Consider the following 19371-nt stretch of genomic DNA (forward strand, 5'->3'; position numbering starts at 1 on the left):
CCATGGGGTGGAAGATGAGCTGATTTTTGTGCCTTTTAAAAAGAAAAATAATAAATTAATAAAGGCATGACACGTGGCATCATGTTATTGGTCCGTTTTTAAAATTTTAAAAATTTAAACATTTTATCTCCACCACATGATTAGTCAAGGGTCAAAGATGAAGATAAAGGAAGACTATGTGCTGGAAAAATATCCTGGTGGTGGAAAATTACAATTTTGCCCTTGAGGTGGCAAAATTACCATTTTACCCTTTTACTCCAAATTATACCGAAATTAAAATTTTTCACTTCTAAACCTCAAATCATACTCCAATAAGTCAAATTATACTCCAATAAGTCAAATGGGGTCAAAAAACTTTTCTAAACTTCCCATTTTGTCCCCAAGTGGCAAATGACCATTTTGCCCCTAGTTAGTGAAAATTTCAATTTGACTCCAAATTGATCCTCAAACTCCAAATTACCATTTTAAGTCATCCATGAACTGTGAAACTCTTAATCTCACCTTAAAATTCCTATTTGATCTAGTTCGAGGATTAAATAAACTTTGTTGTACTTTTAGGTACAATACTGACTTTTATAAATTTTTCGGGACTCTCCTAGCATGCAATCATGCTATCATCACATGTATGTCATGAATAGTATTTTATAAGGTCGGGCTTTACACGAACTCTCAACAGATATAATACAAGAGCCCGTTCTAAGATCATGGGGGACGAGCATTCGGAGAGGATGGACAAGAATGAGAAGAAGCAAGAAGAAATCATGGGTCAGTTGTCAAAAATTTTGGAGTTAATGTCAACAGATAAAGGGAAGAGAGCGGCAGGGAGTTCTGGTGCACCAGAAGATGCTCAACAGACAGAAGCCAATACAGACCCTGTGTATCCACCATGATTCACACCACCACCTGCAAAGAATGTGACTATCCCCATGCCATCGATGGGCTAATATCCATTTTTTGAGATGCCAATGCCTATAGGGCCACCACCGACTTATGCCCAACAGAGGCCAATTGGAGGGGCAAGTCCTTCAGATCCCATCTCTATACCTAATCTGGACGATCCAAAGGAACAAGAGAAGCTCAATTGTGGATCCGTTGAATCGAAGGACAATCCTGATACCCACAAAAAATTTAACCTTTTTGAGGAGAGACTACGCATGATAGAAGGAATGGGAATGTATTATTCTATGGATGCAATCGAACTCTGTCTTGTTTCAGATGTGGTTATACCCCCAAAATTCAAAGTTCCAGACTTTGAAAAGTATGATGGAACTAAGTGCTCGGTCACACACATCACCATGTATTGTAGAAGGATGGTTGCATATGCCCATGATGACAAGCTCTTGATACATTGCTTCCGAGATAGCCTCACTGGTGTTGCAGTAAAGTGGTACGTCCAACTGGACTGCAATCGAATCCACACGTGGAAAGACCTTGCTCAGGCGTTTGTAGCTCAGTAGAAGCATGTTACAGATATGGCTTCGGATCGCCTTTCTTTACAAAACATGGAGAATAAACCCACTGAAAGCTTCAAAGAATATGCTCAAAGATGGAGGAATGTGGCCTCTCAAGTTGACTGGGAAAGAGACCACCGTAATGTTTGTTAACACCCTGCAGGCCCCTTACTATGAATGATTGGTTGGTAGTGCCACAAAGAACTTTGCTGATATGGTGATTTCAGGAGAGATGATAGGGACTGCCATTAAGCAAAGGAAGATAGAAGGAGGTGATACGACAAACACGAAGAAAGGGGGAACTTTTAAGAAGAAAGAAGGAGAAGCCCAAGCCATCACTTCAGGACAACACCAAGGAGGAATATACAACCCTTACCAACCATATCCACCATACCCCTATTACCCAACTATGAACAACACTTCACAAAGCCCATACCTATACCCACCCATGCCAAATGCCTTTCCTAACCTGTACCCATATACTGCTATCCAACGGACACCTTACCCCACAAATATCCACCCACCTACTTCCACACCCGTTACAGCTTCAACCACACAACAAACAACACCTTCAAAAAACCATACTGTCAGTGAATCAAGACGATGGCGAAACAAGCAAGAGAAAGTGCAGTTTAACCCAATCCCAATCCCATATGCTGAACTCTTCACTCAGTTAGTTGCAAACCATTTGGTGGCACCTTTATACATAGAGCCATTAAAACCTCCATTTCCGAGATGGTATGACGCTTCCATCCATTGTGATTATCATTATGGAATTTAAGGTCACTCGATCGAGAATTGTATAGCATTTAAACATAAGGTGCAAGGGTTGATCAAGGCAGGAATCCTGAATTTTTAAAAAAAGCCAGAATAGAATGTTAACAATAACCCACTGCTAAATCATGCTGGGGTAGGGATAAATGCAATCGAAAGGGAGGTGTATGTTAAAAGGAACATTTAGGAAGTGGAAACCCCCAGGGAGAAAGTATTTGAAGCCTTAATAAAGGCTGATATGCTCGAGGTTTGGTCGGAATGTCTTGATGTGAATGACTCGGGAGATGTCCAAGGACCATATTGCTTGTATCACAAAGGATGTGTGGGGCATTTAATCCAGGATTGTAGTTCTTTCCGGAAGGAAGTGCAAAGAATGATGGATGAATCAAGGATTGAGTTTTATGTGGAAGTTTCAGAGCCAACAGTAAACATGATATCCAAGGATTCCATTCACCCAGTGAAGATAAAGCCTTTAACTATTTTCATGAACCAAGAGAAGGGTCTGTGAAAGACAGAACCCATGCCAAAATGACCATCAAAGTCCCTAAACCTTTCCCCTACAAAGATGACAAAGCTGTCTTGTGGAACTATAATTGCAATGTACAAGTTTTGAATATGGGGAAATGGATGGCTAAATCTCAAGATGATGCTACAAATATAACTGGTGTTGGAGGGATTACCCGCAGCGGACGTTGCTATACATCAAAAGCATTGAAGAATCTCAAGAAGGAGAAGGGAAAAGAAAAAGAACAAAATCTGAGAAAAGAAAAGGTGCAATCTCAAGAATCAACAAATGGCTCAAAAGGATCGGTAACGGAAAAAGAAGCCGTCGAGTTCCTCAAGTTCATTAAACATAGTGAGTACAATGTGGTCGAGCAATTGAACAGGTTGCCTGCTCGTATTTCACTACTATCTTGGCTCTTTAGTTCGGAACCACATAGGAACTCTTTGATGAGGATTCTGAACTAAGCATATGTGGATCACGACATTTCAGTTTAAAATTTGGACTATATCATTGGGAACATTTTAGTGGGTAACATAATATCCTTTAACGATGAAGAAATCCTTTTTGGAGGTAGGGGAAACTACAAAGCCTTGCATATCACAACCAAGTGTAAAGGCTGTATCGTCCTAAAAGTGCTGTTTGATAACGGATCGTCCTTAAATGTGTTGCCCATGAGGATCTTGGCCCACTTACCCATCAACATGTCATACATGAGAAAGAGCTAGATGATCGTGAGAGCCTTTGATGGGACAAGAAGAGAAGTAGTAGGGGACATTGAGATACCGATAGAAATCGGCCCTTGTACCTTTACCATTGAGTTTTAAGTCATGGATATCGCTCCTTCTTATAATTATTTATTGGGAAGACCTTGGATCCACATGGCTGGGGCTATACCTTCATCACTTCACCAAAAGGTCAAGTTCATCATGGATGGGAAGATTGTATGTGTTAACGGGAAAGAGGACTTACTCATAAGCAAGCCAGCGGATACTCCTTACGTGAAAGCGGCAGAAGAAGTGCCTGAATGTTCCTTCTGATCCTTCGAGTTCGTTAACACCACATACATTGGAGAAGGAACCACACCACCCATTTCGAGACTTTCGAAAACCACCAAGATGGCTGTCAGTCAGATAGTAGGGAAAGGATACCGAGCGAAAGCAGGATTGGGAAGAGAACTGTAAGGCATTAGAAGGCCCATACGTGCTACCCAAAATGGAAAAAGGTTTGGCTTGGGGTATAAGCCAACTAAGAAGGAAAGAGAAGAAATGATAGCCGAAAGAAGAAGGGAAAGGTTGGTTCACTTTAAGGGGCATGAGTTGGAAAGCCATGGAATGACATATCCTCATCTCTAAGAGACATTTCGATCTAGAGGCTGTATCTTTCCTAAATCACTCATCGTCAGGAGCCGAGAATCAGTGTCAGCTTTAGGGGAAGCCTTTTTTAATTTATCAATATGTGCAACGGAGGAAAGTAAAGAGCAGTCAGGAAATGTGGATGGGATTCCTACTACATAGCTTGGGCCACCGAAGTTGAAGTTGAGCAGTTGGACAACCATGTGTTTACCAGTCACTTGTGTTTCAATTTCAAAGTAATGCAAACTAAACATCCATGCTTATGCCCAAGAGCATTGGAAATTTCATGTATCGGGCTTTTTATCATTTATCATTCTAATAAATTGACATGCGTAGTGCATTTCTCATACCTTCTCTCATGATTCACCATTTCCATTCTTGTCATCTCATCTTTTTATTTTAACTATTTATCTATTCAGTAGCTCTACATCTTTCAATTCCCTTTACCTTTCAGGATTCCAAATAATGAATGCAAAAATGATAATGACAGTTGTTTTGAGGTTAATTTTGAAAAGGATACAAGTGTCAGTGAACTTGACGATATAGAAAATGTGAAGGATTATGATTTAACTCCGAACTTGTTAAGACTAGTAGAACAGGAGAGGAGACAAATTGTCCCACATCAAGAGACACTTGAAACGATTAATTTGGGAAATGAAGATAATAAGAAAGAAGTTAGAATTGGTACGATGTTGGCATCGACTGAAAAAGAAAAACTAATAAAGCTACTTCATGAATATGTAGATATGTTTGCATGGTCCTATCAAGATATGCCAAGACTTAATACAGACATTGTAGCCCATAAAATGCCTTTGAAACCCGAATGCAAAACAATTAAGCAAAAGTTGAGAAGAATGAAACCTGAAATGCTGTTGAAAATCAAGGAAGAGGTGAAAAGGCAATTCGACTCGGGATTCTTGGAAGTAGCGAAGTACCTTGAATGGGTTGCAAATATTGTCCTAGTGCCTAATAAAGATGGAAAAGTGAGAATGTGTGTGGATTATTGAGACTTGAATAGAGCAAGCCCAAAAGATAATTTTTCTCTGCCCCACATTGACACCCTTGTTGACAATACTGCCCGTCATTCCATGTTTCCTTTATGGATGGCTTTTCAGGGTATAACCAAATTAAGATGGCACCAGAAGACAAAGAGAAAACTACCTTCATAACTATGTGGGGAACCTTTTGTTATAAGGTAATGCCATTTGGTTTGAAGAATGATGGGGCGACTTATCAACGAGCCATGGTGACTCTTTTCCATGACATGATGCATAAAGAGGTTGAGGTGTATGTGGATGATATGATTGTAAAAGCTCACAAAACAAAGGACCATGCGACCAATCTAGAAAGGTTATTTAAGAGGTTACAAAAGTTTTAGCTCAGATTAAATTCGGTAAAGTGCACTTTTGGAGTCACTTCAGGAAAGTTACTTGGTTTTGTCGTCAGTGAAAGAGGAATAGAAGTTGACCCAAATAAAGTTCAAGCAATCCGTGATTTGCCTCCTCCCAAAATGCAGAAAGAAGTTAGAGGATTCTTGGGAAGGTTGAATTATGTAGCCTGGTTCATATCATAACTCACACTCAAATGTGACCCAATCTTCAAGCTCCTTCACAAACACAATCCTAGGGCATGGAACGAGGGGTGCCAAGTGTCTTTTGACAAGATTAAAGAATGTCTGTTGAGTCCGCCAGTGTTGGTACCACCTATGGCCGGGAGACCCCTCTTCTTGTACTTGACAGTAAATGAAGGATCCATGGGATGTGTGTTGAGACAGCATGATGAAACTAGTAAGAAAGAAAGAGCAGTTTACTACTTGAGTAAAAAGTTCACTGAGTACGAGTCCAAGTATTCCTCGTTGGAAAAAATGTGTTGTGCTTTAGCATGGACGGCGCATCTACTCAAGCAGTACATGATATATCATACCACTTGGCTCATTACGAAATTAGATCCTATTAAATACGTCTTCGAGAAACCATCCTTATCAGGTAGAGTGGTAAGATGGCAAGTGTTGTTGTCTGAATATGATATTGTATATGTGTCCCAAAAAGCTATCAAAGGAAGTGCAATCGTTGATTTTCTGGCGAAAAGGGTGGAAGAAGATTATGAACCCATGGAGTTTGAGTTTCTGGATGAGGACTTGATGTCAATATGCCTAACAAGTGAGGAGGAATCGGAGAAAGAGAATTGGAATATGTTTTTCGATGGAGCTTCGAATGCCTTGGGGCATGGCATAGGGGTTGTGTTAGTATCACCAGAAGAAGGTCATTATCCCATTATAGCCAAGCTCAATTTCTATTGCACCAATAATGTGGCTGAATATGAAGCTTGTGTCATGGGACTTCAGGTAGTAATTGAGAGGAAAATTCACATTATGAAAGTATTTGGGGATTCTGCTTTGGTTATTTATCAGTTACGAGGAGAATGGGAGACACGCCACTCGAAGTTAGTTCGGTATCATAAGTTTATTTCAAAGTTGATTGAAAATTTTGATAAGATTTGCTTCACCCATTTGCCCCTAGAGGAGAACCAAATAGTTGATGCATTAGCCACGCTGGCAGTAATGTTCAAAGTTGGTACCGATATCAAGATTCAACCCATCATGATTAATCTTCGATAGTGCCTCGTACACTACTCTAGTGTAGAGGAAGAAGTAGACGAGAAACCGTGGTACCATGATATTGTGCATTATCTCAAGTTCCAGCAGTATCCGGAGCAAAGCTTAGAAAATGATAAGAAAACCATTAGAAGGTTGGCAATGAATTTCTTCTTGGATGGGGACATCTTATACAAGAGAAGTAGGGATCAAGTGTTTTTGAGATGTGTGGAGTCAATAGAAGCTCGGAGAATAGTTGAGGAAGTTCACGAAGAAATTTGTGGGGCACATGCAAGTGGGTATATGTTGGCAAGACAGGTCATGAGAGCAGGGTATTACTGGCTCACATTGGAAATGGATTGTATAGATTTCGCTCTAAAATGTCACAAGTGTCAGATATACAAAGACAAAATCCACACTCTTGCAAATTCACAGAATGTATTGACATCACCATGGCCATTCTCAATGTGAGGCATGGATGTGATTGGGTTAATAACCCCGAAGGCATCAAATGGGCATCTGTTTATTCTGGTAGCGATTGACTACTTCACTAAGTGGGTAGAAGCATCATCTTATGCCAATGTGACCCAGAAAGTGGTATGTAAGTTCATCCAAAAAGAAATAATATGCCGCTATGGTCTCCCAGAAAGAATCATCACAAATAACGCTAGTAATCTCAATAGTTCAATGATGAAAGAGGTTTGTGCCAAGTTCAAGATCAAACATCACAATTCAGTGCCTTATCGCCCAAAAATGAATGGAGTGGTAGAAGCAGCCAACAAGAACATCAAAAGGATAATTGAAAAGATGACAGATGTATACAAAGATTGGCATGAGAAGTTACCCTTTGCTTTGCATGCTTATCGCACAACAATCTGAACTTCAACCGGAGCTACGCCGTTCTCTTTGGTGTATGGGATGGAAGCAGTTTTACCAATTGAAGTAGAAATCCCTTCCCTAAGGGTCCTTAAAGAAGTACAGTTGGAAGAAGCCGAATTGGTTAACGCTCGTTATGAGCAATTGAATCTCATAAAAGAAAAAAGGTTGACGACACTTTGCCATGGGCAGTTATATCAAAAGAGAATGATGAGGGCGTATGGCAAGAAGGTACATCCTCGTCAGTTCCAAGAGGGAGAGTTAGTATTGAAAAGAATTCTTCCGAACCAGCAAGATCTTCTGGGAAATGGACGCCGAATTGGGAAAGACCATTTGTGGTGAAGAAAGCTTTTTCAGGAGGAGCACTGATTTTGGCAGAGATGAACGGAAGGGAGTTTTGCAACCTAGTGAATGCTGATGCTGTCAAGAAATATTTTGCATAAAAAAAAGGAGAAAAAATGAATTAAAAAAAAAGAAAGAAAAATTTTCAAGTTGAAAACCTGAAAAGGCTGCTTGAATATGGGAGATGTGTTTAGGGTGAAAACCCGAAAGGGTGATCTAGACACGAAGAAGGTCCAAATACTACAAGGGCTTAACACAGAAAGGGTGAAAATCATGATCCAAGATGTTCAGACAAAAGACAAGGGAGTTGACATTTGTGTTTGCTTTGAGATAAAATTTCGAGGCTACCATCAATATTTATCGGAACAGTCATTAAGAAAGAACTGTATCCATTTTGTATTACTTAGTTTTCCCTTGTTCCTTGCCATTATGCTTGATTGTAGAAACTTCCCTTTTTCTAATGAAAAATAGCCTTTTTTCTCTCAATATTGTCATCATTTCCATTCTGCCAAAAGAGGAGATATGAGTACATTGTATTGCATTTGTCATAAAATTGGAATGATATTTAATAAAGAGCATGATAAAGTAAAGAAATGTTTATAGTATTTTGAAAAAGGATCATAATTGACGGGGAATGAAATGGTGTTTCGTAATATAAAAAAAGAAAGAGAAAAGACTAAGAAAAGAGATAAAGAAATGGAAATAGCAACAGAATGGAGAACAGTAAAAATGTGAAGAATGATTGGACCATGCATATGATAGAGAAAGAAAACAATTGTGAGCAATGAATTGGGGAAGATGAGAGATCGGAAGCGTGATCGGTTCATCCCCCATTGATCAAAGAGAAGGCTCTAAAACACCCAAAAAAAGAAAAAAAAAACTGATGAAGATGATTAGGATATTTAAATTGCCATGTTCAAAGTTTTAAAACAACTGAAAAAGAGGTAAATTCATCTTTAAAGTTGTAGAGCCTCAGATGAGGAATTGATTTATTTTTCACCACATCAAAAAAGAAAAAAGGTTTCATTACCTTAGTTTTAAGGAGTTCATTTTCAAAAGTTTCATTGCCTCAACTTTGAGGAGTTCATTTTAAAAATTTCGTTGCCTCAGCTTTGAGGAGTTCATTTTTAAAAGTCTCGTTGCCTCAATTTTAAGGAGTTTATTCTTAAAAATTTCATTGCCTCAGCTTTGAGGAGTTCATTTTTAAAAGTTCGTTGCCTCAGTTTTGAGGAGTTCATTTTTAAAGGTCTCATTGCCAAATTTTTGAGGAGTTTATTTTAGAAGTTTCGTTGCCTCAACTTTGAGATTTTTTTTAAAAGTTTTGTTGTCTTAGATTTGAGGAGTTCATTTTAAAAGTCTTGTTGCCTCAGCTTTGAGGAGTTCATTTTTAAAAGTTTTGTTGCCTCAGCTTTGAGGAGTTCATTTTTAAAGTTTCGTTGCCTCAATTTTGAGGAGTTCATTAAAAAAAAAACAAAAACAAAACAAAAAAAAAACAAACAAAAAGAACAAAACAAAACAAAAAAAGAAAAAAAACAAAAAAAAAACTAAACTTGGTAAGAGAATTAAAGAATTAGTCAAATACAGTGTCTATGTCTTTATACTATTTCGAATTTCGAAATGCACAAAGAAGGGCAGCTGTAGACACTGCAAAAAAAGAAAAAATCTTAATTAATTAAAAGTAAATGAAAAATAAACAAAAAAGAGAAACAAAAAAGAGAGAAAAGGGGAGAGGGGTAGACTGGCAGGGTGCAGACGCACCCTGCCAGGCACCTCCCTCACCCTACCAGATGCAAAAAATTCACGTCTGGCGGGGTAGTGGAGGCACTACACTCGGCCAAAAAAGTCGAGTGTATAAAGCCCCACTATAGCACTCATCCGGGAGGGAGCCACCTTGTAAACCAAAAAACCCTAGAAAAATCCCTAAGCAACATACAATAGATCAAACATAAAAAATCCTAGTCCAGCAGCCACAATAACCCATAAATTCTCGATCAAAAATATAGAAAAATAAAAAAAATACACAATGGGTGAAAGATAAGTGCTGTGTTCTTTTTATTTGCTTTGGGATTTGTTTTAGTTTTTTGTTTTAGGGAGGATTTTGATTTTTTTTGGAGGGGTTTTTTGGGTAGCCGGCATTGATAGGATTTGGGCCTTGCTGCCGCCGGTTTAGGGGTATAGGATTTGGGTCTTTTGATCACCGGTGAGCGAAGCAAGGATGTTTGGGAGTTGCATCGACTGCCAATGAACGAACCAAGGTGGTAGGAGAAGGGAGAGGAAGGCGTCGGGAAAGGGAGAGCCGACTGCTAGGGAGCGACTCTAGCGGCCATCGAGCAAGGAGGTAGGAGAGAGAGAAGGCCGGTCGGGTAGTTGGTAGCATTGCCGGTTTTGGGTGGTGGCCGATCAGAAGGGAAGCTTTTAAGAGAGAGGGTAGAGAGTTTGGTTTTAGAGAGAGAAGTTGAAGGGAGAAAATGAAGAAAGGGTGAGAAAAAAGCCTTTTTATACTTAGGGTTAAGGCATCAAAACGGCGTAGTTTTGGGTATTTGGAGGTTTCTGGGCAAGAGACTGGAAAACGGGCCAACTGAAGCAGGCTATCCGAGTTGGGCTATTGTCAGCCCATTGAAGGTATATTCCTTACTTTCTCTAATGTTAACTTTGTGGTATTGTGGTGGATTTATTATTTAGATAGGAGAATAATTAATTGAGCTTAACTAAAATAAAAGACATAATATAAAAAATTTTAAAATGACAAAGGAAAACGTATAAAAGAAGTAGAAATATAAAAGAAAGATAAGGATGAAAATAAAGTGTTTAGCAATATATATACATATGCAAAAAAAGAAAAAAGAAAAATAAAAAAAATGAATGAATGAATGAATATATTTGATTATGTCATAAATTAGATAGGATAGGTTATTAATGCTTAAATAAGCCCAAAATATATAAGAAAATAAATGAACATTTAATCAAAAACTAATAATATAATAAATAGATTTAGAGGGATATTGAACATGGAAAAGTAAGTATTTAGTATTAGGAATAAATTTATTTAAATGGATAATCTACACATAAAGGAATAACGAGAACGAGAGCACAGAGAAGAATTATTCAATTTTAAATAAGACAAGTAAACGATACCGATGATGGGATGGTTGATCAGGACGCGAGAAGTCGCAATCTCGGGCCCACATTCCCTAGGTACGAAATTCGAATCAAGGCTCCACTAGTACGATAGGAGGGCCTCGATTTCAAGATCCTGAAATTTTTAATAAATAAAAAATTTGATTATACAAAAGTTATTCAATAAAAATAATAAATAAATAACCATAGATAAAAAAAGAATAAAAATAATTCAAATATATAATAATATAATAAATTTGTAAAAATGCAATATACATGACATTAAATAAATAGACAAATAAATAAAAAACCCAAAACAATAAGTAATTTAAAATTGAGTATTAAATATCTAATGGTATAAACTATAGATTAATAAAATGTTATGTAAAAGAAAAATAAAATTTTGTTCACTAAAATAACATGGAATTATAAACAATTTATCTAATTATAAAAGGAAAATAAGAGAAACTTAGAATAAATAATAAAATATAGGAGAATAAAAAAATAAAAAATATGATAATATGAAATAAAATGAAAATAATAATTAAATAATAAAAAATAACAATAATAAAATAGATAATTGCATTAGCATAGCATATATATATGTCGCATCATGCATATCATTGCATATAAATATTTTTGTTTTCGAGTTTAAGCCCCGATGATGGGATCTTTTGAGAATTTTGTGAAAGCGAGTATTTCTCAAAAAGTTTCCTAGGTGAAAAGATGTCCTCGGGTCCCACCAGTATGATGGGAGGGCTCGAGAAACATCTTTAATAAAAAGGCTTTTGCCTGGATTAGGTTCATCATGCACGAAAATATTATTTAAAAAAAAAACATACGATGACCCCGATGATGGGATTTATTCGTCGAATTTACGAAGGTCAGTTTCTCGAATAATTCCGTAGGTGAGAGAATACCCCAGATCCCACCAGTATGATGGGTAAATCCGGGAGAATATCCTCGATAAAAGGTTATTTGTCCGACATATTTTTATCCCACACCATGCATTTCATCTTGCCTCACATTTGCATTCCATTTTAGGTTAAATAGGAGATAAAATAAGAGAATAATAACTACAAAAATATAGTGAACTTAAAAATTAAAGCCTAATAGGATATTCTAAGAATGGTACCGTTCATGGAATGGGCGTCTCGGGGGTGCTAATCCTTCCCCAAGCGTAACCATACTCCCGAGCCTAGATTTAGAAAATCGTAGACCAATTGAAGGTTCTTTTCAGTGGGCTTAAAATTAATTTAAGGCTTCATCAATTAGAATCGAGTCAATAGGTGGCCAATTGCACCCAATAAAAAAGAATGGTGGTGACTCCTAATTTTTTTCTAGTTTTAAAGTGTTTTCACATCACGTCTGGCGGTAGGGTTCCCGGACCCGCATGTTGTGACAGTTAACATTCTCTATCTCTTATTTTTTATGATGACAAAATACTTTTAGATTAAGAGTGCAATGTCTATGTTCAATATGAATGCTTCAAATCTTTATGCATAATGAGTTGCTCCCTCTTAGTCAATGCATCTACTTTTCTTTACATAATATTCAACAAAATCAAAACTAAGCATTACACACATAAATTAAACATGAAGACCTATCAAACTATATTTAACTTAGTCTTCCTTCTCTTCTTTTTCTTTTTCATCATTAAACAAGATATTCAAAACTCCCCCTTAATGAGTGCATCAAGATTTTCCTTTAATCTTTAAATCAAACTTTAATGAATGAAAATCATAAGCACTCATACACTTAAGTCATACGAGCTTATAGATATAGTTCAATAACTTCAAAAGTCAAGCTTGTGTCTATGTAAGAACAAATGTATAGGAGTTAAATCATTTCAATAAATTGTCAAGGATTACTCAAATAATGTTCACGCAAATTTGATCATTTTGTCATAATCAAAAGTATAATAATTTTAAAGCTTACACTTCATGTTTTAGTTTTCAAGTTCATAGATAGTTGGATCTCAGGTAGAGTCACTTCTTCCTATTCATCTTACAGTAGGTTTACCAAAACACTCCATGATAGTCTCCATGCCAGAGTCACTTCGCTGATAGTCAAGGTCCTTGTATGTGTATATGATTATTTAAATGTAATTCATTGGATTTGTTGTAAACATTGTATGCTTGGTTTACATGATAATGTTGCCACAGGTTGGCAAATAGTAATATTATCTTGTGACTGGTATTGTTTAGTTGCCATGACTTATTTTTGGAAGGAAATTATTTTTGAAAATAATGAATTAAGAACCGCAGAGGTAAAAGAGGGACAGATGGTCTAATGAACAAGTTTTCATAGAAAGGCTTGCTTGGGCCCAGTGGGCCACTCCTATTCGATTTTTGCGCCAGTCATGGCCCAAGAATTGGGCTGTGACAAGATACTCAAAATCATACATATATATAAACACTTATATAAAATATATGCACCATCCGTGCATCTTGGTGTTCTATTAATTATCTCCAAGCATAAGGCATATCATTATCCCTAAAGTCTCCAATGTAAGGGCATATCAACATCCTCAGTGTCTCCAAAGTTCATAATAGATATCATTAGGTTTACCGTCGAAGCCGATCAAAGTTATTCAAATCATTCTCCACAGCACACCCTAGTCTTCGAAGTATCACATCATATTTATCTAAGCTTCTCTGCAGCTATTTCACATCATATGCAGATCAAATTAGCGAGTGGTCCTCCCTGGACACAATCAGATCACGCTTGGTGGCCAATCGGTGAAGAATCAGATCATGCTCAAGGCAAAGCCACTAGTGGAGAAATAGATCACTTGCGTGTCGAAGCAACAGGTGAAGAACAAATCATTGATCGGAGAAATCTCCCAACGTCGGCATAACTCGGAGTATTCTTAAACTAATGGCATCAAAGCACTACAGGCTAGAATCACAAGTGGGATTATTGCCACCGTCTCTACTTACCACTATCCTTGCAAGCACACAAAGGTCATGAAGGGATAAAAATCCAATCATCCACAAATCAGATCAACAATAGAAATTCATCCCTTAGACAAAAACACAAATCCGCAAATAAGGCCAACATGCCTTATCATTCACATTATTCTTCATCGAACCTCAATTCACATTTATCGAGTGTAACACCTCGTAACCTCGTTAGTCACCAATAAGACCCTATCGATAAGGCAAAGGGTCACTCAATGCAAATTTAAGTGTCGAAGAGTGATTACAAGTGAGAAGATTATTTTATAATAAAATATTATTTTATGAATAAAATAATAGTAAAATATTAATAATTTATCTGTTGTCGAAATTCATCATGAAAAAGGAATATATGACTAATTCAAGTGGCGGAGAAGAAGTAAGGAAGGATTATGGAGGAAAAATGACGGTACTTGTACTGTGCAATTTTATTAAATTGAGTTAACGTGGGTAAGTCAATATTTAAATATTATGGTGATACCACATTAAAATAGAATCTTGATATTCTGGTTGTGCACGTGTAAGCGAAGGAAAACAAAAGGAAATTAAAATTTTTACACTTGTCGGAAGGATCAATTTTAAAATTTGAAAATTAAAGGGTTGTGTATCAAATAAAATGAAGATGAAAAATGGTATGTGAATTTTATTATTTTGAGGAAATAAAATAAAATATTTTTAAGTGATAAATTGGGTTAGTAGGGGTAGGCCATGAAGGAGTAAGAAGAGAATTGGGAGTGAAATGAGAGAGAGAGGATGAAGACAAATGTTGGAAAGGCTGGTCAACCAAGTAAAAAGGAAAGTCAAACAAATTTCTTTTTAGTGTGAAGTGGTCGGCCAAATAAAGGAAGGCACAAGAGAAATAGGGGCCGACCAATGCAAGAGAGGAAAGAAAGAATGGAATAAATAAAAGAAAAGTAAGAGAAGAAGTTAAGGGCGGGGGGGGGGGGCATCCACAAATGAAAGGAAGAGGAGAAGAGAAATGAGTTAAAAAAAAAGTAAAAGAGAGGACATGACAAGAGGATGGTCATGTCCTTTAATACCTTGTACTTTGATATGGTGACTAATAAAGCTTATTAGATGCCAATTGAGGTTAACTATAATGTTTTAAAGTGATGAAAGATGAAAGGAATAGTTTGGGATAAAATATTTTACACACGAAGTAATAATAATAAAATAATAATATTTTTATCAAGAAAAAAAATTTACGAGATAAAAAGCGATTCGGAGGTGAATTGAGGCGTAATAAGATATTTTGGGTACCAAGGAGACAAGAGGAGACAAGAGAAAATTTTTAGAATAAAATAATATTAAAATATTAATATTGTAATTCAGTGCCAAAATGTTCCATGAAGAAGGAGTATATGGTCAATCTAAGTAGGGGAGAAGAAGAATGAGAAAATTTCGGAGAAAAATGACGTTAATGGAGCCGCGTGTCTTTATTAAGTAAAGATAACATGGGTAAATAAATATTTTAAATAGTATCGGGACACCGCGTTGGAGTACAAACTTTATACTTTATTTGTACATGTGTAGAAGAAGGTAATAGAAGGAAATTAGAGTTTAAGAAATGTTGGAAGGAACCAATTGTAAAAAATGAAAGTTGGAGGAGTCACATGGTAAATAAGGAAAAGTTTAAGGACTCATTTGCAATTTTGATATTTGAAGTTAAAACGGAGAATTTCCTAATTAAGGAAGGCTAGGTTATGAGTAATATGAGATGTACGTGTAGGTTGAATGGGACAAAGAATGAATAAATAAACCATAAAGTAAAAATAATATAAAGAATAAAAATGTGAGTGGTGGGTGGAAGGTGATAAAGTTTTTCTCATGTGATTTTAATACATAAAATGAGTGGAGAAAATAAGTCAAAAGTCATGAATTCATGGACAAGCTGTCCATGACAAAGAAAATAAGGAGAAAAGAAAAGATAAAGATGAAGGAAAAGTCAAAGTCGGTTAAGTGACGAGGGAAAAAGGAAAGAGAGAAGTTGGTTGGAGGGGAGAGCAAAAGAAAAGCAAAAGAACAAAGGAAAGAAAAAGGAGAGAAACAGCCGAGGGAGAGAATGAGAAAGAAGAGAGGAAAGAAAAAAAAAGAAGAGAAAAAAAGAAAAGAAAGGGAGAAGGAATTGAATTTGAGGGGGCGGTTTTGTTGCCATTTAGGGAGGAAATGATAGCTATTTTTCTACCATTTTAAGGGAAAGAAAGGGTCGATTTTGAAGGCTGGAAGGAGTAGCTTTGGCTGCTAATTTTTGAGGTTTTGGCTGTCGATTTTTAGGGTGAGATGAGCAGCTTTAGCTGCTAATTTTTGAAGGCTGAAAGGAGCAGCTTTGGCTGCTATTTTTGAGGTTTTGGCTACCCCTTTTGAGGGTGAAATGAGCAACTTTGACTGCTAATTTTTTTGGCTAAAATCAACAGCTTTGAGCTGCTGATTTTTGGGTTGAAAGGAGCAGGAACTTGCTGTCGATGGTGAGAGGGAGAGAGAAGAGGAAATTGTGGCCGGCTTGTGAGTGTAAGAAAGGAAAAAGAAAGAGAAGAAAGGTACTACCGATCGGTAGAGAGAGAAGGAGAAAAAGAGAGAAAGAAACGGGAAAGGAAGAAAAAAAAAGAGAGAGTGGGCATAGCCCAATAAGAAAAGAATGGGCATGGCTCAATAGGAAGAAATGGTAAGAGCCCATGGAAAAGGCCTAATAGCCACAAAGAAAGAAAAGCTCAAAAGAGAATAAAGGTGGAGATTTGGGCTTGGGCTAACCTAGCCCAAATAGGTAAAAATTTCCTTGCTTTTGTTGGGCTTGTTATGAAGTTAGATTATTTGGGGCTAGCCTACTTGTTTAGTTAAATTTTGGTTATTAGTGATATGAATTAAATTTAAATTACTTTAATACGATATTTAAAAAAAATCCTTTTATGATGTGTCATAGGACTAAAGTAAAGGAGAAAATATGATATTGATGAATAGTGCTCAAGTGAAGTTAAGAAATTTTAAATGATTCGTTGTGAAGAATTATTGTTGTCGGAGGAACTTATTTGCGTAATTTAGTTGAAAATGTTAAGTTAAGTGGTATAATATTTGGAAGGAATAAGGAGAAATAATGTGGATTGAAATTGAAAAATAATTGGATAGATTTGAAATGACTGTTGTTGCCATAAATATAGTTAATACTGTGGAAATATAAGATGGATTTGGGCAGAAATTAGTTAGAAAGGTTGAAGTAGGCACGTGACATCATAATTAAGTTGTCAAAGATATAATATAAGGAATTACGTAAGCAACTGATATAAGTAATTTTAGTAAAAATGTATTAAGATGTGAGTTAATTAAAGATGGTTTTATGATAGGATGAAAAATACAAATTTGAGTAAGGATTAATTGATAGAAGTGCTGCTCGTATACATATGTAATTAAATATATTGAGTTTGTATTATTGCTAGGAAGTGCAAAGGTAAGGTTAGAGTACTGTGGTGGCGTGCCAGTGTAAATAACGAGCGACCGGCCAGTGAAAATAGTTAGAGATACCTCCGAACAAATAACGACTTAATATCTCGTGGTTGCCAGGTGAGTGAACTTGCATTAAAATGTTTTGGGATATACACGTTTATGTTTGATTGAATCCTCTAAAACGTTTTATTGGTTTTTCTTCAAAAACTTGCACGGGAACAAGCCTTTATAAAATGTTTTTATGTTATGAAATGGATAGTGTGATGAATTCATATGTTTCTGTATAATGTGTTGATATATTATATATATATATATAGATATATATATATACTATGTCATAAATTATACATTGTGTGACAAAATGCAACCATGCATGTGCAGGGTGAGTGTGCACCTACCGGTGATGAANTGCGTGACAAATGCAACCGTGCATGTGCGGGGTGAGGTGCACTTGCCGGTGATGACGGTGGTGAGGGAGATGGATAGTGATACTGCTCGTGTGCATGATGTGGGGGGATGTACACGATGGCATTATTTTGTGCACGATGTGGGGGGATGCACACGATGACTCCGGCTATGTGCACGATGTGGGGGATGCACATGAGTTGGATGAGATTTGGTGGTATACTAATTGATATATGCTTAAGTATATGTATATGCAATAGAAAGATTATGATTATAATGTCACGACCCAAATTTCGGGCCATCACCGGCGCAAGGGCTCAATAGACGTAGTCCATTAAGCCCGAGCAAGCGTATCTATCTATCCCACTCATCATTCCATTAAATATTGCTAAGTCACAATTTATAACTTCAAATCAAAATATTGATAGACATTGCCAACTCGTATTGGCATTACTCATTTAAAATATACATACATTATCTACAGCATGTATCTCAATAATTTACATCAAGTTTATCTATACATAAAAAAAAAAAAGACTCGATTTCCAGAGAAGGGACTCAGACGAATGTACTACTACCAAATGCCGAGACACTTACCAAAAGATGGACACAGATCTACAAGGACACCTCATCCTAGTTACCAGCTGCCTCGTGATCTGAAAACATGAATTTGAAAAATGGTGAGTATAAACCCAGTGAGTGAACAAGGAAGGGAACAAGCATACCATAATGAATCTTTAATGAAATCATGATGCATTCTTTTTCAAAACAATGCAATTTGTTTCTATTCTTATTAAAAACCCCTCATCAAGCCCTTAAATAACTAATCAATTGTAATAATGAATCCATACATATCAAATAATTTGAAAAATAAAAACTTCAATATTACACAAGCAAGTCAAATATGACAACGAATCTTCGCTGCAGCGAGAATGAATTTTCGTTGCAGTGACGTTGGGATTTAGTTATTAACCGAACGAAGGTTTCTCAACTGGTCAAGGATTTCTCACTAAACCTCCTCATTTTAAACTTAACTCATGTAATCCTTAATGTTGGAAGTCCATGCTCTGATATGGTAGCAAAGAAGTGAAAGATAGGACAACAATTGAACAAGATAGGAGATCAAAACAAAAAGTTTTTCGCTGCAGCAAGATTCAATCTCGCTGCAGCAAAATTGTAACCCAGAAACAGAATGTTTCTCGCTGCAGTGAAATTCAATCTCGCTGTAGCGAGAAGCTACAGTGTCATTCTCGTTGCAGCGAAAATGCATCCTCACTGCAGTGAGTTTTCGGTCAGCCTACCCTTTCAAAACTTGAGAGTTTCTCGCTGTAGCGAGAATGATTCTCACTGCAGTGAAATACAAGGCATCAAATGAAAATTTCCCTTTCTCTCAAAGAAAACCACCTTGCTTGAAATGTTCAAAACCAATATGAAACACATAACAATTTCTCAAGGTTTAATATGTCAAGTTTCACATGCATTACAACCATCAACCATTATCCATCAATTTCCTATAACACACATATTTACATATGTATATATATATATATATATATATATA

The 19371-nt window shown here is 36.6% G+C and overlaps 1 protein-coding gene across 1 annotated transcript; it reads left to right on the forward strand.

Annotated features, from left to right (window-relative positions):
• On the forward strand, positions 5788-7146 carry LOC108661550. The gene is made up of 2 exons (XM_018118980.1): positions 5788-6524; positions 6720-7146. The coding sequence occupies exons 1-2, from the start codon at positions 5788-5790 to the stop codon at positions 7144-7146; spliced, it is 1164 nt and encodes a 387-aa protein (XP_017974469.1).

This window comes from Theobroma cacao, chromosome 4 (assembly GCF_000208745.1).
Source record: "Theobroma cacao cultivar B97-61/B2 chromosome 4, Criollo_cocoa_genome_V2, whole genome shotgun sequence".
NCBI classification, from domain to species: Eukaryota; Viridiplantae; Streptophyta; class Magnoliopsida; order Malvales; family Malvaceae; genus Theobroma; species Theobroma cacao.